This window comes from Staurois parvus, unplaced genomic scaffold (genome assembly GCF_062004578.1).
Source record: "Staurois parvus isolate SC_StPar_1 unplaced genomic scaffold, SC_StPar_1.0 ptg001495l, whole genome shotgun sequence".
NCBI classification, from domain to species: Eukaryota; Metazoa; Chordata; class Amphibia; order Anura; family Ranidae; genus Staurois; species Staurois parvus.
The window spans coordinates 150,001-171,752 of record NW_028319291.1 but is presented as its reverse complement, the minus strand read 5'-3'; the positions used below and the strand labels follow the sequence as shown (position 1 = coordinate 171,752).

At 44.1% G+C, this 21,752-nt stretch overlaps 1 protein-coding gene across 1 annotated transcript in view; it reads left to right on the top strand.

Annotated features, from left to right (window-relative positions):
* Nucleotides 1-21,752, top strand: part of CNOT9 (CCR4-NOT transcription complex subunit 9) — a 36,550-nt gene that overhangs the window by 4,646 nt on the left and 10,152 nt on the right. Inside the window, exons 3-4 of the mRNA XM_089662592.1 lie at nt 15,507-15,622; nt 17,956-18,065. Coding sequence (XP_089518718.1) covers nt 15,507-15,622; nt 17,956-18,065 — 226 coding nt within the window. The remainder of the gene's footprint in view (nt 1-15,506; nt 15,623-17,955; nt 18,066-21,752) is intronic.

Here is a 21,752-nt window from a genome sequence, read left to right as displayed (position 1 = left end):
TGCAGTAATTGGGTCATGGGTTCGATTCCCGACCATGGCGCCTCCTGCATGGAGTTTGCATGTTCTCCCTGTGTTCGCATGGGTTTCCTCCCACACTCCAAAGACATGCTGGTAGGTTAATTGGCTCCTGTCTAAATTGTTCTAGTTTCATCTCTGGCCATGTGGGATCTCCTGCATGGTAGGGGTTGGGGAAAGACCTGGCAACCTACCTTGTAAAAATAGTTGCTAAGAGAATTCATGGAAAAAGTCGCTTACGAGTGACGGTCCATGCAATCATCAAGGGTCAGATATGACTGAATGGATAGCTAGTCCCTACACCATGATGTGTACATTTTTCAGTTGTACCTGTGAATGCAACCACTTGGGTTGAAAAGTCTTATTTCCCTGTTTCCCCAAGTTTGTTATACATATCTCCATGATCTTTCAGCTTTTCAAAACTTAACGGGGTTTGCAAACTTCTGAAATGAGATATGAACAAAGCATATCCTTCTGTAGTGTGTCTTGATCCAAAGCACCAAGTGTGATGTCAATCTGCCCTTTCATTCCTCTTCTATCTGCGTGAGTCATTTTTGACAGTCTATGCCGACACCAAGCAATCCCAGGAGACAGGAAAAGATGAAAAAGAGAGGAAGGCGCCTCTAAGTGCAGTATAGACAATTTATTGGTGAACAATAGATAAATTGCACTTACAAGATAAATCGTTACAAAGACTCATCGTGTGGTGTAATAAGATCCAGGGAAGACGTCCAGCAGCAAACTCTGTCTATAGGATCAAGAAGTAAAGCCCAGGATGTGCCTGTGCATCAAAATGAGGCTTGGAGAGCAGAGTAGGATGTGAAGGGGGGCGGTAACGTGTTTCGGAGCATGCTCAGTAGGCTCCTTCTTCAGACCTAGGTAGACCTAGTAGGTGCTTGACCGCCTCAGCTGTTCATGTTTCCCTATAAGACTGTATAGAAGGGAGGCGTGTCCAGGGGCAGACTGACCATTTGGAAACTCGGGCACTGCCCGGGGTCAGTAGGGGGCCCCATGAGATGCCCCTTGTTGGTTTTTTTTTTTTTGTTTTTTTTTTCATAGGTTTTTTTTGAGTTTGGGCAAGGACACGGGCTCCATGATCCCCCTATTGCCGGGGGTCCCATGAGTTGTCAGTCCGCCCCTGGGCGTGTCCATTACCTCCACTCATGTCTCAGATTACACTCATCTCTCTGCTCTGTCCTGTGTAGTGTGTGACATCAGATCCCCACCTCCTGCCTTCTGAAGCTCAGAAATGCTATGTAAAATATGTGCTTTAGGAGGCTGTAGAGAAAAGAGGGCTGCAGATAAGGTTACAACCACTCTAACAAATTTCCATAATGGGCACTGGAGCCAAGAGTAGCAGACTTTTCCGTTCTGCAGGTTAAAGGTTAAAGCAATATTAATGGGGGGTTTTTTTGCACATAAAAAAGGTGTGATACACACACACACACACACACACACACACCTGCTCTGTACAATGGTATTACCTCCTCTTCAGGAGTCCCGTCCCCCCCACCAGCGCTGGTCACTCCTTTTTTCTTGTGAATGCCCCCTCTGCAAGTTGTGTGCTATGGGAGCACCCATGTGGCTGCACTCTTGAGCTGGGCTATGTGCATCCATAGACACACTGCAGCTCAGCCACGCTCCCACTCCCTCCTCACAGGATTTAACTGACAGTAGTTGGAGAATATGGCTCCTGCTGGTCTCAGCCTCTTGTGAGACCGGGAAGAGGGAGCAGTTGTGCTGCAGAAGGGATAGCACTGGTTCGGTGGAGAAGTCATTGAGTCTGGGAAGGGGGGGGGGGGGAGGGGATGCAACAAGCAGTGCTTGATGCAGGGAATGCATTGAAGTAAAAAAAACATTTTGACTTTATAGCTACTATAAATTTGTGACTGATATTTGTCAAAAGAACAAACATAATTTCATAGGGAACCCCTTTTGGCCGAAATGGGGAAAAAAAAGCACCGATACAGGTGCCGAAAAAACCCCGCCCCTCAAAGCCTCCTGTCCGCTGTGTCAGGGCAGGGGCCGAGGAACGGACAGGCAGGCCTAACAATGTAACGCACTGGCTGACGACAACCACCACCCACAGACCGAAGTCCCTCAGGGCGCGGAGTCTAAGTCCCAGGCTGCCCTTCACCAGGGCCCCTGATGGTGGGGATGGACTTGACGCAGCCAGGAACCAGGTCGCGGCCCCCCGAGACACCTCAGCTGCGGTAATGGCTGCCGCCAATGGCGTGTAGCTGGTGGAAGAGACAAAAGAGTAGTCAGACAAGCCGGGTCAACAACAGGACAAAACAGTACAGGACAGCAGACGAGAATCACAGGTCACGAGCCGGGTTCAGCAAGAGGGTCAGATCAAAGGAGAATACAAAGAATAGTCGAGTCACAAGCCGAATCAGATACCAGGAGAGTCACGAGAGTCAGAACAGAGTAATAGCGACACAAGTGCAAAGAGCATGTGTGGGCCACAGGCTTATATGTCATCAGCCACACCCCTCTGGGGGATGGACCACAGAGACCTGAAGGCATAAAAGGATTCCCACCATGCACAGCAGAATCCAAGATGGACGCCAGCACATGGAGTAACATAACCTCAGGGAAAAGGTAGGACCTTGACACGCTGTCGCCCGCCCATCACTTGCTAGTTCAATCTTACCTGAGAAACCATAGATCCCGGCGCTGGGCATAGAGATGAGTGAAGGAAAGATGGCCGCCACACATCTCTATGCCCTTGGAGGACCGGAGTGATGTCAGTTCCAGCCATTTATTTTTTTATTTTTTTTACTCTAATGCTTTACATTGCAGAGGAGAGATGTGGGGTGTCATTGACCCCATATCTCTCCATAAAGAGGACCTGTCACTAATTATTCCTATCACAATGATTGCATGCATTTCTTGTGATAAGAATAAAAGTGATTACAATTTTTTTAAAAGGAACAGTGCAAACTTAAAAATGCATACGTAGGCCACGCTCACATATGAAAATTGTGTTCAAACCACACACGTGTGATATCGCCACACACGTCAGAGCAAGAGCAATAATTCTCGCACTAGAAATCCTCTAACTTTACACCGCTAACCTGTAGAAATTTTAAACATCACCCATGGAGATTTTTAAGTACCGCAGTTTCATGCCATTCCACGAGCGTGCGCAATTTTAAAGTGTGACATGTTGGGTATCTATTTACTCGCCGTAACATCCTCGTACATATTTTACAAAACAATTGGGGTATATATATATTTTTTTAATCAGTGTATTTTTTTTTTTTCAAAAAATGTATATTCAGATTTAAAAACTGCACATTTTGGTTTTCGGCCAAGTGCAATTTGAATTTTCATTTCTGTGCACCAAATGTGTCCATTTTCTTTATTTCTCTTGCATTTTGGGAACATGTACTGCTGTTGCCACACAGTCTCACTACAAATGGTAAACAGCAGAGTTTGGCTGCTAAACAGTAGTTTTTTTTTGGTTTTTTTTTTTAAATATAAAGCGCAGTGAGGGTGCATTAATAGTTAAAGCAGAACTTTCAATGAATATTGACTATTTTTAATCCTTATGTTGCTAGCATTAGTAAATCGATTGGAGAGTATGAGTATGGAGAGCCAAGGGCAGATGGATTCCAGGAAGTAATTGCTACATGAATCATCTGTCCTTACTCAGAAGGGCCACAGCCAGAAATTATAGGGGGTATTTTTTTTTTTTTTTTTAAGATTTCACAGCAAAATAAAACGTGAGTAGATGGGATAGATTGCTTTGAAAATTAAAAATGAATTAAATTGTTTTTTTTGATTTGTGGTGCGCAGATGCAGTTTAGTTCCACTTTTAAAGTTAGAGAGTACAGTTTCATAAAAAAAAAAAAGCTGTTAATGCAGCAACACTGATCTTGTGATTTGTGTATTTAATTGCTGAGTCCGAAGTTTAAAATTCGAACATGAATTTGGGATTTAAATGCTACTAAAAGATGATGCTCAATATTTTTATTCCAACTTTTTTATTACAGTTTTGCTTATAAAGGTACAAAACGGATCCAATTGTGTATTCCCAGGCTCACAGGTAACAAAAGAATAAAACAACTTGAGTAACTACCAAAGGCACTGCAGTCACCACAGCCAGCTGGGATAGTGCATAAATAACATTGCTACATGGTAGATGCATCCTGTAATCTCAAAGATTTCCTCCACCCTCAACCAAATGCAACCCCCCCCCACAAGAGACCCCCACATTAATTGACAATTCTAGCCTACTGGGCTCAGTGCTCAGAGTGGGATTCCTGTGCTTTTTTTTTTTTTTTTTTTTCTTTTCTTACAGCACCTACTACTTACTAGGGATGAAGTGTCATATGCTCTGGTGGCGGCTGCTTTAAGCAGAACTCCACCCCTCCTCTGACATGTGGCAAACCTTTTTGGGGGGGTGCCTGGTTTTGACAGGTCCCCCACTCTCGAGTTCTCACCCCCCCCCGAAGTCTTCTGTGACATGGCACAGGTCCCAGAAGACTGCAGGACCAATCACAATGCACAGCGAGGCCTTATGCATGCACAGTGGGTACTCAGCAATGGCGCTGAAAGCTGTCACAGTTGAGTGCCCACAGTTACAATGTCATTGTTGACTGAAGGCGGTCCCCAGCGCTCCCTCAGGTGAGCAGCACATCACTGGATCCAGGGACAGGTAAGTGTCTGTTTATTAAAAGTCAACAGCTAATGTTTTTGTAGCTGCTGGCTTTTAATTTTTACAAAAAGAACTGGAGCTCCGCTTTAAAGAAGACCTTCAGCTTACCCACCACCCAATTTTTTTTCTATGTCCCTGCTTCCCCTCTGGACATATATATACTGGGATTTTTTTTTTTTTTTATACTACTGGAGTAATGGCAGCAATCAGCGACTTATAGTGGGACTGCAACGGGCACTACTTGACACTGACTAACTGCCCCTGACATCCCCAGTAACATGAATATAGTGATCAGTGCTAAAAAAGCACTGACACTGTACTAATGGCACTGGACAGGAAGGGGTTAACATCTGGGGTAATCAAAAGGTTAACTGTGCTGTTTTACTATGTGTGCTTTATTGTGTAAAAGCAATCGCCAGGTGCTGGCGGGGAATGTCCTGCCAGGACCCGGTGATTGACAGCCGTAGCCACCCCCTCCCGCCTACCCAGAAATGCAAAATTGTGTGTGTGTGTGTGTGTGTGTGTGTTTGTGTGTGTGTATATATGTGTATATACAGTCAGGTCCATAAATATTGGGACATGGACACAATTCTAACATTTTTGGCTCTATACACCACCACAATGGATTTGAAATGAAACAAACAAGATGTGCTTTAACTGCAGACTGTCAGCTTTAATTTGAGGGTATTTACATCCAAATCAGGTGAACGGTGTAGGTATTACAACCGGTTTCATATGTGCCTCCCACTTCTTAAGGGACCAAAAGTAATGCGACAATTGGCTTCTCAGCTGTTCCATGGCCAGGTGTGTGTTATTCCCTCATTATCCCAATTACAATGAGCAGATAAAAGGTCCAGAGTTTATTTCAAGTGTGCTATTTGCATTTGGAATCTGTTGCTGTCAACTCTCAAGATGAGATCCAAAGAGCTGTCACTATCAGTGAAGCAAGCCATCATTGGGCTGAAAAAACAAAACAAACCCATCAGAGAGATAGCAAAAACATTAGGCGTGGCCAAAACAACTGTTTGGAACATTCTTAAAAAGAAGGGACGCACCGGTGAGCTCAGCAACACCAAAAGACCCGGAAGATCACAGAAAACAACTGTGGTGGGTGACCAAAGAATTCTTTCCCTGGTGAAGAAAACACCCTTCACAACAGTTGGCCAGATCAAGAACACTCTCCAGGAGGTAGGTGTATGTGTGTCAAAGTCACCAATCAAGAGAAGACTTCACCAGAGTGAATACAGAGGGTTCACCACAAGATGGAAACCATTGGTGAGCCTCAAAAACAGGAAGGCCAGATTAGAGTTTGCCAAACGACATCTAAAAAAGCCTTCACAGTTCTGGAACAACATCCTATGGACAGATGAGACCGAGATCAACTTGTACCAGAGTGATGGGAAGAGAAGAGTATGGAGAAGGAAAGGAACTGCTCATGATCCTAAGCATACCACCTCATCAGTGAAGCATGGTGGTGGTAGTGTCATGGCGTGGGCATGTATGGCTGCCAATGGAACTGGTTCTCTTGTATTTATTGATGATGTGACTGCTGACAGAAGCAGCCGGATGAATTCTGAAGTGTTTTGGGAATATTATCTGCTCATATTCAGCCAAATGCTTCACAACTCATTGGACGCTTCACAGTGCAGATGGACAATGACCCAAAGCAGACTGCAAAAGCAACCAAAGAGTTTTTTAAGGGAAAGAAGTGGAATGTTATGCAATGGCCAAGTCAATCACCTGACCTGAATCCGATTGAGCATTTCACTTGCTGAAGACAAAACTGAAGGGAAAATGCCCCAAGAACAAGCAGGAACTGAAGACAGTTGCAGTAGAGGCCTGGCAGAGCATCACCAGGGATGAAACCCAGCGTCTGGTGATGTCTATGCGTTCCAGACTTCAGGCTGTAATTGACTGCAAAGGATTTGCAACCAAGTATTACAAAGCGAAAGTTTGATTTATGATTATTATCCTGTCCCATTACTTTTGGTCCCTTAAGAAGTGGGAGGCACATATGCAAACTGTTGTAATTCCTACACCGTTCACCTGATTTGGATGTAAATACCCTCAAATTAAAGCTGACAGTCTGCAGTTAAAGCACATCTTGTTCGTTTCATTTCAGATCCATTGTGGTGGTGTATAGAGCCAAAAATGTTAGAATTGTGTCCATGTCCCAATATTTATGGACCTGACTGTGTGTGTGTGTATATGTACACACAGTTGTGCTCAAAAGTTTGCATCCCCTGGCAGAAATTGTGAAATTTTGGCATTGATATTGAAAATATGACTGATCATGCCAAAAAAATGCTCTTTTATTGAAGGATGATGATCATATGAAGCCATTTATTATTAATTAGTTGTTTGGCTCCTTTTTAAATGACGACAACAGAAATCAACCAAATGGCCCAGATCAGAAGTCTCTGCCCTCCCCTGGATCAAAAGTTTCCCTCGGCTGGAATGTTTGGTCTTGGTACAGACACACAAGGTGACACACACGGGTTAAAATGCCAATTGGAGGTTAATTTATTATTTATTTCAGGTACTTATATATGTCCCACATCTGTGGCTTTTTAAATTGCAGTTAGTGTCAGTGTATAGTCAATGAGTTAGTTAGCTCTTACGTAGAAGCACTGACTAGGCTAGATACTGAGCCATGGGGAGCAGAAAAGAACTGTCAAAAATCCTGCGTAACAATGTAATGGAAGAATTGTTCTGGATACAAAGGGAAACCCACAGGTAACAACAAGAAAAATTACAGGCTGCTCTGGAAAAAGACAGTGTGGTTGCTTTGAAGGAGAACAATCTGATGACACTTGAACAAAAATGAGCTGCATGGTGGAGGGGCCAGAAAGAAAATATATATATAGCACACGCGTGACAAAAACCACTGAATTCAAGCCACAGTACACTGTGAAGACAGTGAAGCATGGTGGTGCAAGCATCATATGGGGATGTTTCTCATACTACGGTGTTGGGCCTATTTATCGCATACCAGGGATCATGGATCAGTTTGAATACATCAGAATACTTGAAGAGGTCATGTTACCTTATGCTCTTGAAATGAATGATTCAACAAGACGATGACCCCAAACACGCCAATAAACTTGTGGGGTGACATCAGAAATGCTGCTTCTGATGTTAAACCAAGAAATTCTGATGAATAGTGGAATGTAGTCCAATCATCCTGGGCTGGAATACCTGATCACAGGGGCCAGAAGTTGGTCGACTCCATGCAACACAGATGTACAGCAGTTCTCAGAAACAGTTTGTTTATACAGTAAATGTTTGCGTTTGTTAAGAAAAATGCAGACACTTTTTTTTTTTTTTTTCACCAGCCTAATATTCTTGTTTCTTCATTTCTGAAAAGTACCATATTTTTCGCTCCATAAGACGCACCTAGGTTGTAGAGGAGGAAAACAAGAAAAAAAAATATTCTGAACCAATGGACTGCGGACATACTACAGGAGATGACCAGAGACTGCGGACACGGTACAGGAGATGACCAGAGACTGCGGACATGGTACGGGAGATGACCAGAGACTGCGGACACGGTACGGGAGATGACCAGAGACTGCGGACACGGTACGGGAGACGACCAGAGACTGCGGACACGGTACGGGAGACGACCAGAGACTGCGGACACGGTACGGGAGACGGCCTGAGACTGCGGACACGGTACGGGAGACGGCCTGAGACTGCGGACACGGTACGGGAGACGGCCTGAGACTGCGGACACGGTACGGGAGACGGCCTGAGACTGCGGACACGGTACGGGAGACGGCCTGAGACTGCGGACACGGTACGGGGGACGGCCTGAGACTGCGGACACGGTACGGGGGACGGCCTGAGACTGCGGACACGGTACGGGGGACGGCCTGAGACTGCGGACACGGTACGGGGGACGGCCTGAGACTGCGGACACGGTACGGGAGACGGCCGGGGACTGCGGACACGGTACGGGAGACGGCCGGGGACTGCGGACACGGTACGGGAGACGGCCGGGGACTGCGGACACGGTACGGGAGACGGCCGGGGACTGCAGACCTTTTGGCAATTGGAATCGGAAGTTGTCTTCCCTCCCTGTAGTCTTCTGGAACAAGTGACAGGTCCCAGAGGACTACGGGGCCATTCACAAAGTGCAGCGCTTCTTGCCCATGCCCAGTGGGCACCTAGCTGTGAAGCCGCAAGCTGTCACAGCTGGGTGCCCACACTGAAGATGCTGGCACCAGGGAGAGAAGATGGCCGGTGAAACCAGCGCTGATGAGGACACCGCTGGACCGAGGAGCAGCTTCTGCTGCACAGACGAGCTGAGCAGCCGGCCCGGTATTTTAACACGGCAGCAGTGACTGGGCAATACTGGGCCCAGCCGCTCCATATTCACTCCATAAGACGCACAGACCTTTTTCCCCATCTTTTGGCCTGCTTGTGCCGTCTGCCCCCAGTAACTGCAGTTGGTCAGCAAGAGGTTAATAGAAACCTTCCTGAAAGTTTATCTTTTTAAATTAAAATCATCCATCCCGCTGTACAATTTCTTCTTTCTGAGCGAATTCATTCTTGTATTGTACGGTATAAATTCCAGCTGTTCTCCGTTTACAGTTTGCCCTTATATGGTTGGAATTCAGTGTTTTGGTTATTTTTGTTTGTTTACTCCATTCCTCTTCATTTTCTCTCATTTGCTCCAAAACACTTTTTTCCCATATTGTCCGAAGATATTTTCCCATTTATTTTAAAATTCTGAGGAACTCCTTTTGCAATCGGAAAACATTGAATCTTTGTTCTGCGGTTGTTCTCCCCTCCTTCAAAAGTGAGTTCTAGTAATAGATTTTCTTTCCAAGAATTTTTTTTTCACATTGTAAATCCTTTGTGACACTTCTCACTGCTGACTGCTTTATGTCCTACTTATTTTATTTACTAATTCTCTGAACCTTTGCTATAGCTACACACTCTCAGTATTTGACAGCCTTCTGCTTCCATCTGCATATTAATATGGAATATGTATTCCATTAAAGTTGTTATGCTTGTGGGTAACTGGGGCTCACAGTTTTTGTCGCCTTTTTTAATGGTTTGTTGTTTTTCTTTTTGTGTTTGTTTTTGTTTTTTTGTTTACAGTATTTGGACAAGTTAAGAAAAACAAATATTGTAGCTGCTTTTATTTTTTATTTTTATTTTTTTTTAAATCGGGTACTTGCCAGTGCTTGGGAGTTCAGCATTGTCATACCAATGCAGGTCCCCTGATGCTGCCATTTTGGATTTAGGAGCTGTCTGTGGATTCCTGAGGAACCACAGCCAGCTCCTCAACTGCACAAGCACTTTGTGGCACGCAGCGTAATCCTCACCTAGGCAAGGATCACAGAAGAGAGAGCACTGATAAAGATCGGTACTCACACCCCCCCCCCCCCCCCCCCCAGGTTACAGGTTGAGGGGAGGGAGCAAATCATTTAACCATTTAACCCTAGGTGATTCGCATGAAAATCCATGCAGCTGCACCACCCACGCAAAGAAATGCGGACCCGCGTAATGGCACGCCGCCCGCACTGGAGAACGCAAGCGTACTGGCTGCGTTTTAAAAAGAAGTGCAGGGACCTCTTTCCCTGCGAGTCACGGGCACAGGAGTCCATTCAAATGATTGGGCTCTCGTGCCTGTGCAAAACGCGGCCAGCACATCCGCATAGATGTGAACCGGGGATTAGTGATGTCATGCTTTAATTGCTACAAAAAGCAAATTTAATAGGGTCCTTATGCATTATTTAGGTGTTTTACAGCAGATATTTCTGTCTTGAGCTTGCTTTCATAGTGTCTTGGGGTCTGTTCACTCCAGTGGGTGTACGTTTTCTTCCATATAGCACACATACATTGGTGTGATTCATTATTGTTTTTCTTTTTGTAAAGGATAAGTTCACCTTTTGTCCAAAAATAATAAATGCAAATTTTTTTGCAGCTAAAACAAAATGTGCATTTTGTTTTTGTTGTGTGTGGTTTTTTTTTTTGGTTTTGTTTGTTTGTTACAGCAGCCTGTAAAACATTCCACCAACGATCAGCAGATTCATCCCGTACGGACAAGCAGATATACTGACAGGAAGATGTTAGGTACCACGGCGCTCTACAGCACTGTGGTAGTCCATTGAGAACTACAAGCCTACAGCGTAGCGTATTCTATCACAGTGACTCAGTGACTGAATGATGCGGCTGTGTGGGCGGGGCCCTGCACAGCCAGGCTGGTTTTAAAAAGTGGCAGCTAGTGCGGGGAACTTCTCCCTGTACTCCTGTCATAGGGGGTGTGGGGGGGCAGCATTGGGAACGGGGCACCTAAAAACGGGTGTAACATGTTCCCAAAGATTAACTTATCTTTTAACCACTTCAAGTCCAGACACTTTCACCCCCTTCCTGCCCAGGCCAATTTTCAGCTTTCAGCGCTGTCACACTTTAACAATTGCGCGGTCATGCAACACTGTACCCATGTTAATTTTTTAGCATTTTTTTGAGACAGATAAAACTTTATTTTGGTGGTATTTTTTCACCACTGGGATTTTTATCTTTTTGCTATATAAATGAAAAAGACAAAACATTTTGAAAAAAAAAGTTTCTTATAAAATTTTGCAAATGAATAATCTTGTTTCATCAATTTTGGCCAAAATGTATCATCTATCTTTCTAGTAAAAAAACAAATTAAATTATAACCAAAATTTTTTATAATTTTTCAAAAAATGTTTTTATATATAAAATTTTGTTTTTTTAACATACTGTCACCCTAGGAGTTCAGTGTCTCCATAGTGACACTGTACTACTTGGGGGGGGGGGGGGGTGATGAAGATTGCTGTTACACCCATAAAGGCTGTAAAATCAATCATTTCTCCTTCTCTCTGGCTGCATTCTTGCAGCCATTGAGAAATACTGTGAGAGCTGTGATTGGTCACAGCTTGTCACATGGTACAAGGCTGTTGTGAATAGCCCTGTACCATGTGATCTCAGTGATCAATCACAGATTTCACACATAGTAAGCAATGATGTCAGAAGTGACATCTTGCTTACTACTCTTCATGTGATCACTGATTGGCCAATCAGTGATCACATGATCGAGACCTCACACAGCGGGCACTGGAGGACGTTTATAAACGGCCACCCGCCCCTGCACTGCTCCCGTCCGGCCGTTTATATACACGGGCCAGACAGGAAGTGGTTAACTTGTACTGAAACGACACTATGCACAAAGACTTGCTGTATTGCTGTCCTGTATTGATACAGGTTTTTGTGCTTTATAAAAAAATACCAACATGCTTCAGTTTTATGCAACACACATGTATAACGTGAACAGGGCACATGGAGAACAATTGCTTCCTATGTACCATTGTGCTGAGACCGCGTTGACCAATGCAGATCAACACAACTGCTGCGGACATACCAGTATATATGATGGAATAGTATTAGGGAGGCACAGTATAATGAATGGGGCTCTGTACCCCCCCCCCCCCCCCCCCCCAGAGTCCTAGGCACCCCAGTGATGGTAAGGGGAGATAAGAATCCCACCCCAGCCTGAGACCACACTGCACCCCAGTGATGGAAAGGGGAGATAAGCAATCCCACCCCAGTCTGAGACCACACCCCAATGATGGTAAGGGGAGATAACCAATCCCACCCCAGTCTGAGACCACACCGCACCAACCCCACTCACCTGGCCATCTCTCAGGCTCTGAAGAAGTTCTGGAAGTAGGCAGGACGAAACTCGTCAGCATGGTCCCACGTCGTCCCTCCCCTGCCTGTTGCCCGTGCACAGCATGGCTTCATGACTGGATTGACATGGAGCCCACAAGCTATGAATGGGCCTCAGTGACCCCCACTACGAGACACAGCAGCTAGAGCTGGATGATTGATAAGAGTGTCTATCTGTCATGGTGCGCACTACTGGAATCACGAGCAGCAGTCAACTGTCAGGACCTAGCTGGTGTAATTACACGCAGTGAGTACCGGCGACCCTGTGTAGGTCATATCAGCTGTGCCGGAAGCACAGGCTGGACTGGAGACACACGTAGAGGTTGCTGCAGTAGCTCCTCAAGTCACGAGTTTGTGTTTAGTCCCGCTGGCTTCACTAAATATGGACAGTCTATATTTGTCTACACCAGGGTTTCTCAACCTTTTTTTTGGTCAAGACACCCTTTAAAATTATGGACAGTCTTGCGGCACACCATTGACTCTAAACTGTCCATAATTTTAAGGGCACCCCATTCTAAAATGTGAAAAACTATTCTACTAGTTTTATATAACCCAGCAACATCCACACATGTAGGACACCCAACATTAGAGGTGGTTTATTCTTCCAAAGCAAATACACTTTTGCACATTGGTACTGACTAGTATTCCCATGTTTTCTCTTCTCCCTCAGTTTTTATCCATCACTGAGCTAATGTGACCCCAGCACTGATGGAGAGGGGCGAGGGAGGGTCAAACTAGGATGCTGTGCAGGCAGCTGACATCCTCCTTATCAACTGATGATGTCATTGGGTGTGAGGATGCCGGCGGCTAGAAGGTCGTAATGGTGCGCAATGAAAACCTGTGGCTTTGTGTAACTAAAAGGCCGGCTTGTTCCCCCCCCCCCCCCCCGCTGGCTTGTGTACAAGTTTTGGGCAGTTTTTAGACATTTTGCCAAGGCACCCCTGAAGAACCTCAAGGCACCCCTGGGTGCCTGGGCACCCTGGTTGAGAGAGGCTGATCTGCACTCCCAGATATATATCCACCTTATAGACTATTGATAGCCGGCATGTAATTTAGGATTGCTATTTTTCCATGCTCTACAATTGCACGTCATGACATCCATTTTACTTTCACCACCTGCAGGCTGTCTGTGTTTACAATCCCAGCCTCTATATGCCCAGACCTGTGATTACACTGGCCTCCGAGTGTTTATCCACACCATAGAACATCTATCTGGACAGGATTTTGGACTGGCCTGGTCGATTTATGCACAGAGACTCTTGCACCCTCTCACAGATCGGACTGCCTACTCTGGACTTTTTAGGTTGTTTGTCCATTTCTGCAGGCTATGTGGCCCCATGGTGGCAGGGTCCAGTCCCCTATAGAGTCTCAGTCCATGTGGTGTACTCCAGGTTTTCCCCACATTGGATGCCTGTACCCTGTGATACTTTCTGGGCCTCTTCCCCACAACGCTAACCCCAGATACTGCCTCCTTCTATGTTGCACTTTCTCTGTGTTTTGGAGCACCAGTGGTCATAGGAGGAAGGACATTTGTTCAGAAGAAATTTATGGGGACTTTTTACATGATTCTTATTTATAGTATTCACTCATTTATTTATATTTTGATGTGTAGCGCTGCACAGTTTATATATTTTTATTTTCTCATCCGTGATACTTTTTGCTCATTATCGACACAGAAAGACCTATGGGACTGGCTCCAGTGTCATCCGGTGTTTCAGTGTGGTCTGTTACGGGGCTGGTCAGGGAGTGTTCACCTCGGCTCCCTCTGGGGGGGGGAAGGCGGCTGAGTGGGCTGTCTTGGAGGGTGTGGGGGGACCCTTGGGGGGGTTGCTGTGTGTGTGTGTGTGTGGGGGGGGGCAGGGGACTGGTGCATGTTGTGTAGTCTCGGACTGGGGTGGGATTGGTCATCTCCCCTTACCATCATTGGGGTGTGGTCTCAGACTGGGGTGGGATTGGTCATCTCCCCTTACCATCATCGGGGTGCGGTGTGGTCTCAGACTGGGGTGGGATTGGTCATCTCCCCTTACCATCATCGGGGTGCGGTGTGGTCTCAGACTGGGGTGGGATTGGTCATCTCTCCTTACCATCATCGGGGTGCGGTGTGGTCGCAGACTGGGGTGGGATTGGTCATCTCCCCTTACCATCATCGGGGTGCGGTGTGGTCTCAGACTGGGGTGGGATTGGTCATCTCCCCTTACCATCATCTGGGTGCGGTGTGGTCTCAGACTGGGGTGGGATTGGTCATCTCCCCTTACCATCATCGGGGTGCGGTGTGGTCGCAGACTGGGGTGGGATTGGTCATCTCCCCTTACCATCATCGGGGTGCGGTGTGGTCTCAGACTGGGGTGGGATTGGTCATCTCCCCTTACCATCATCGGGGTGCGGTGTGGTCTCAGACTGGGGTGGGATTGGTTATCTCCCCTTATCAGGGTGCGGTGTGGTCTCAGACTGGGGTGGGATTGGTCCTCCCCTTACCATCATTTGGGTGCGTTGTGGTCTCAGACTGGGGTGGGATTGGTCATCTCCCCTTACCATCATTGGGGGGTGCCTTTTTTAGGGGGCGTGGGGGGGGGGTTTGGTACTCGTATCTGTGATGCATTATTTTTTAAAATTTGTTTTTTTTTTTTTTTTTTTTTTTTATTTTCTCTTTTGATTTTGTGAATAAATTCATCTGAGGGGTAGCTTTGTGGGTGTGTAGCCTATTTTCTTCTCTTTGTTTTTTTTTTTTATGCATTGCGTTTAGGCAGCACCCCACCAGATATTGCTGGTGGCCCCTCATTATATTTTTATAGCTAGTGGGCTCCCCGGGCTATTTTTTTGTTTGTGCTTGGAAGGTAAGGAGTCAGACCCCCTGGTACCTGTACTGCTTTGACTATAGAAAGCACCAGTTCTTACAGACAAGAATACACCGGTCTCCTGTCATTGCTAGCTGTATGCTTTTCATGGTCATTGAAGCAAAACATTTGAAGCCAGCAAATCAGGAAGATGGCCAAGTAACTGTAACAATTGCTTCAAGTTAGAATAATGTTCGGTAACCCATGAAATGTATGGGTCAGCATGTTTTTATCCCAGTTTTCTGTAATGCAACACCTTCTTCTTCTTTTTTTTTTTTTTGCAGGAAATTGTAAATATCTACCCATCGATAAACCCACCTACCCTGACCGCACATCAGTCCAACCGCGTGTGTAATGCACTGGCCTTGCTACAATGTGTGGCCTCACACCCGGAGACCAGGTAGGATATATGATGTATTGGAAGTGGACGCCTGTGGTTAGATATTTGATATTTTGTCCTACTCTGTTCTATGTGGGATGTTTTTTTGTTTCTTGTCTTGCTATCCGTATTGTACCCCCCAAAAAAGTTAGCATTTTAATTTCTTAGAAATGATCACTTTGCTTTGGGAATTATATTTTAATATAAAAAAAATACAAAAACTTTTTTTTATTATTATTAAAAGCCTTTGTTTTTCATGAGATATCTTCTCTTTAGAGTAATTATTTTTCCTGCTTCCCAAAATACACTTCATAGAAATTAGTGGTTAACCACTTCAAGTCCGAACCCAACCAGAACACTACCTGCCTGGAGTTTGCATGTTCTCCCTGTGCCTGCGTGGGTTTCCTCCGGTTACACTGTTTTCTTTCCACACTCCAAAGACATGCTGGTAGGTTAATTGGCCCTTGTCTTAACCACTTCAAGTCCGGACACTTTCACCCCCTTCCCCTCCAGGCCAATTTTCAGCTTTCAGCGCTATCACACTTTGAATGACAATTGCGCGGTCATGCAACACTGTACCCATATGAATTTTTTACCATTTATTTGAGACAGATAAAACTTTATTTTGGTGGTATTTATTCACCACTGGGCGTTTTTTATTTAAATTTTTTTTGCTATATAAATGAAATGGTCCAAACATTTTGGAAAAAAAGTGTTTTTCTTCTAAAGTTTTGCAAATAATCTTCATAAATCTTGGCCAAAATGTATTAATCTATCTTTTTAGTAAAAAATAAATAAATAACCCAAATTAGTTTATAACCAAAAATTATATATTTTCAAAAATTTGTTTACATTTTTTTTTTATTTTTCCATATTTTTGTTTTTTGTAACATACTGTCACCCTAGCAGTACAGTCACCATAGTGACACTGTATTACTTGTGGGGGGTGATAAAGATTTTTTTTTTTTTTTTTTATTACACGGATTTCTTTTACACCCATAAAGGCTGTAAAAGCAATCATTTCTCCTTCTCTCTGGCTGCATTCTTACAGCCATTGAGAAATACTGAGTGAGCTGTGATTGGTCACAGCTTGTCACATGGTACAAGGTTGTTGTGAATAGCCCTGTACCATGTGACCTCTCTGATCATTCACAGATTTCACACGTAGTAAGCAATGATGTCAGAAGTGACATCTTGCTTACTACTATTCATGTGATCACTGATTGGTCAATCAGGGATCACATGATCGGGACCTCACACAGAGGTCCTGTATAGTGATCTGTATTCCATGGAGCGCGCACAGGCAATGGATGCAGGGGGACGTTTAGAAACGTCCACCCGCATCGGCAGCGCTCCCTTCTGGCCATTTGTTGACATGGGCTGTACAGGAAGAGGTTAAAGAGAGACTGTTTATTAATTAAAACGTAATCCAGTAGAGTGCAGCCCAGTGACATTGGGGAACGTGGATGGAATCCTGCATCCATCACTTCTGGAACGCTTGGATGCTGAAGATTTGGCAGCCAGCTTAGTCCTTTAGAGAATAAAAATCGGTGGCATGGGAGTGTTAAGGCTCGTTCACACTAGCTTTGCTCTCTGAAGAGTGATCTGCATTTGGATCTCTCTTCAGAGAGCATTTTTAACCCCTTGAACGGCGCAGTAGCATGCTCCAAATGCGTACATTGCATGCAGTTGCAGGGCGCTTGCATAGCGGCTCATTCACTTGATTGGGTCATACGCAGCAGACGTCATGCCCTCCGAAAGCATAATTCCTGCTGCAGACGCAAAGTATTGAGGCATTGACATGTGTACACCCCCCCAGCCACTGCCATGTGTACACCCCCCCAGCCACTGCCATGTGTACATCCACTGCCATGTGTACACCCCCATCCACTGCCTCTGCAACTAAAGGGTAGCAGTCGGGGCACTAAAACCGCAGCTCAACCAGTGGTGCTTTACCGCCCCTCAACCACTAGTATGAATGCGCTCTTTAATGAAACACCACAAAATACTTTCACCTTCCAGCTATGTGACAGTTACATTCCTAGATGTCCGCTGTCAACGTCTCCCCGGGCTAAACCTATGGTGCCAGCAGGGGGATGACCTCTCCCATGCATGCTCACAGAAGTCGGCCACATCAGTACAACCAGCATAGGCCGCACTTGCGCTGTGACTGCCAGGTAAGTTTGTCTTTTTGTAGAAGAGACATAGCATTAGGAGTCGTGTGCTCGCAGTTTTTTTTTTTTTTTTTTTTTTCTTTTTGGGGGTTTTTTTTTTTCTACATTTTAGGTTTAGTTTTACTGTAACTCTGTCCCTGTGAAAAAAATTACTTTTTTTTTTTTTTTTCTCTGTCCCAGATCTGCCTTTCTTGCAGCACATATTCCATTGTTCTTATACCCTTTCCTGCACACCGTCAGCAAAACCCGGCCTTTCGAATACCTGCGGCTGACTAGCCTGGGAGTGATTGGTAAGTTCATTGTTAAATAAAAAAAGTGCGCTAATTGAGTAAATAATACAAAGTGAATATAAGAAAAAATATTAAATAAAAAATTATGCAAAGAAAGTGTCCATAAATAATGTCCAAAAAGATTTTTAATTAATGTCCACACTGTGTTGGAATCACCACAAAAAAAATGTTTTTAAATCACCCAACTAAGCTCAAAAAAATAAAAATAAAACAAATACCTTTTTGCTCTGGGCAATATATAACAAATCAATTCTTGGATACAATACTGTGCAAATCAACGAAGGAATTTTCCTCCGATGAAAAGTATTATTGTGCGAATCAACGAACGATTTTTCTTCAGATAAAAAAACACCATTCAAAGAAATGAACGAATTTTCAGATGAAACTCCACCATACAAAGGTGTAGGTAATTTCCAGGAATATATCTCACGACTCTTTTATATATTCCTGGAAATTACTTACACCCTTGAATGGTGGAGTTTCATCTGAAAATTCGTTCATTTCTCGCATCTAAGAATCGGATTGCGATATATCCTTATTATATCTTTGAATGGTGGTTTTTTATCTGAAGAAAAATCGTTCGTTGATTCACACAATAATACTTTTCATTGGAGGAAAATTTGTTCGTTGATTTACACAGTATTGTATCCAAGAATTGATTTGTTACCTTTTTGCTCTAGGCAATATATATTTGTTTTATTTTTATTTTTTTGAGCTTAGTTGGGTGATTTAAAAACATTTTTTTTGTGGTGATTCCAACACAGTGTGGACATTAATTAAAAATCTTTTTGGACATTATTAATGGACACTTTCTTTGCATAATTTTTTATTTTATATTTTTTCTTATATTCGCTTTGTATTATTTACTCAATTAGCGCATTCCTTTTTATTTATTTGTTTAAGCAAAAAATTTGTTGATTTTTTTGAGTGGGGAATTTGCTGCTTTGGAGTTAGAGGGTGTGGCGCTTTTCTTATAACATTTTAAGTTCATTGTTATCTGGAGACCGTTTTTTGTTTTCTTCATTAGCAATATGGCTTGACATCTTCTCTGGGAAGTGTATAAAAGTCTATGGGACGTGACTTTGCAAGAAAGTCTATTGGGTGCGATTTCATTGAAGTTCGTGGGGACACGATTTTGCAATGAAGTCACTAATCAGCGTTTTGCATTAACGTCTACGGGCACACAACTTTGCATGAAAGTCTATTGGACGCAAATTTGCGTTGAAGTCACTAGGGGGGCATTTTGCATTGAAGTCTGTGGGGACGTGATTTTGCAATGCAGTCTCGGGGTGATTTGCTTTACACTTTATGGGACATGACTTTGCATGAAAGTCTGTGGGATGTGATTTTGCTTTGAAGTCACCAGGGGGCATTTTTGCACGTCCAATTGCAAGTCCAATTGGCACAACTTTACATGGAAGTCTATGGGACAAGACTTTGCGTGCAAGTTGCCTTGACACGTTTCTTTTATACTAAAAACAGAAGCCATTACTAGCACTTTTTTTTTTTTTTTTTTTTTTTTTTTTTTTTCAGCAAAATGCTGATAACAGTATTTTTTAGGAATGTACCGAAATTTCGTTGGCCAAAACACTTCAGCTGAAAACACCCCTTTCGACCGTGTGCCAATATGAAAAAAGAAAAAAAAGGACCAATACAGGTGCTGAAGAAACCCTGGCTGCCGCCTGGCCGCCACTCAATGGTTCTCAGCCTTACCTGAGAAACCATCGAACAATCCTGGTGCTGGGCATAGAGGTTAGTGAAGGAAAGATGGCCTCCACTCATCTCTATGCCCTTGGAGGACTGGAGCGATATTACTTCTGGTTCCATCCATTATATTTTTTTTTTTTTAAAGCACTAGATCAATGTAGATTTTTTTTGATCTAATGCTTTACATTGCAGAGGAGAGACGTGGGGTCTTATTGACTCAATATCTCTCCATAAAGAGGACCTGTCATTAACTATTTCTATCACAAGGGATGCATGCATTCTTTGTGATGGGAACAAAAGTGATTAAAATTTTTTTTAAAGGGACAGTACACAAAAAAGTTTAAAGTGCCCCCGTCCCCCCTGTGCTCACACGTAGTGGTGAACACATACGTAGGCCACGCCCACATATGTAAACTGTATGCAAACCACACAAGGGAGGTATCGCCACGAACGTCAGAGCAGAGCAATTATTCTGGCACTAGACCTCCTCTGTAACTTTACACTGCTAACCTGTAGAAATATTTAAAGCATCACCCATGGAGATTTTTAAGTACTGCAGTTTCACGCCATTCCACGAGCATGCGTAATTTTAAAGCGTGACATGTTGGGTGTCTGTTTACTCGACATAACATTCTCTTTCATATTTTACAAAAAATTGGGGTATATTGGGGGTTTTTGTTTTTGTTTTTTTTTTGTGTAATTTTTATTTTTTGTGTTTTTTTTCCAAAAATTTTATATTTTCTTTGTTAAAAACTGCGCATTTAGGTTTCGGTTTTCGGCCAAGTGCATTTTGAATTTTCGGTTTTCGCACCAGAATTTTCATTTTGGTGCACCACTACTATTTTTTGCCAATACGTTTCAGCGGCCGATATATCAGTGTGTGCCTAGTTGTAAAGGTAAAACATAAAAAAAAAAAAAAAACCCTTCCTTCTTTTTTTTGTTTATAACAAACTTGTTATACCTACCTGCTCTGTACATTGGTTTTGCACAGAGTATTCCCAATCCTCTTCTCAGGTCCCCCACCGGCACTCCTCCCCCTCGCCGAGTGCCCACCATAGCAAGCTGCTTGCGATGGGGATTCTCGTTCGGGCTCGCTCCCAAGCCTGCTCCGTGTGTCCGTAGACTCACAGAGCTCGGCCCCACCCCCACTCTCCTCACTGGCCGTGATTGACAGCAGTGGGAGCCAATGCCTCCCACTGCTGTCTCTAAGCCTATGAGGAAGGAGAGAGCCGCTGTTCTCATGACATCGCCTAGGGAATCCGAGCGGAACTGGGAGTGGGTAACTGTCAAATCTAGGTACCTTCTCACCAATAAAAAAAAAAAAATACAATGTGCCAATTGTGGTAGAGGAGGGAGGGTATATAGCAGAACTTCCCCTTTTAAGGGAAAAAAAAACTTTCAAAATCTGGTCCCCCTCCTTAAACCCTTACCTGAGCCCGACCCTTATCCAGCGCTGTGCCCATCTGCAGCGGATCTTCTCTCCTCTCTCTCTTCCACAGCTTGCAGATCTCCTGTGAGGAGCCATTGGCTCCTGCTGCCGTCCAAGCCTGTCCCCTGGTTCACATATCCACGTTTTTTTTTTTTTTTTTTTCTGCATTTTGCAGGAGCGCAGTGCATGCCATTTAACATTTCCTATGGATCACGTTCACATCTGTGTGGTTTTTCCGGGCGCGTTTTTAGAAAGGGTCAGGGACTTCTTTTCCCGCTGCGGTTTTTGGACAATAGACTTTAATGGAACCGCATCTAAAACGCAAGTGCTGCGTTTTGCATGCATTTTTGTTGTTTTAGACACGTTCTTGATGCGCTTTGCGTTTTTAACATGCTTCATTACTAACACCTCCCCTAATTAAAACTAAAAATGAAAAAAAAGCAAAAACACGTGTAAAAAGACGCAAAATGCACCACGAAAAGCACAGCAGAAACGGATCAAACGCAGCTGCATAGGTGTGAACCTAGGGTGTGCGGAGGTGGTGGTGCTGA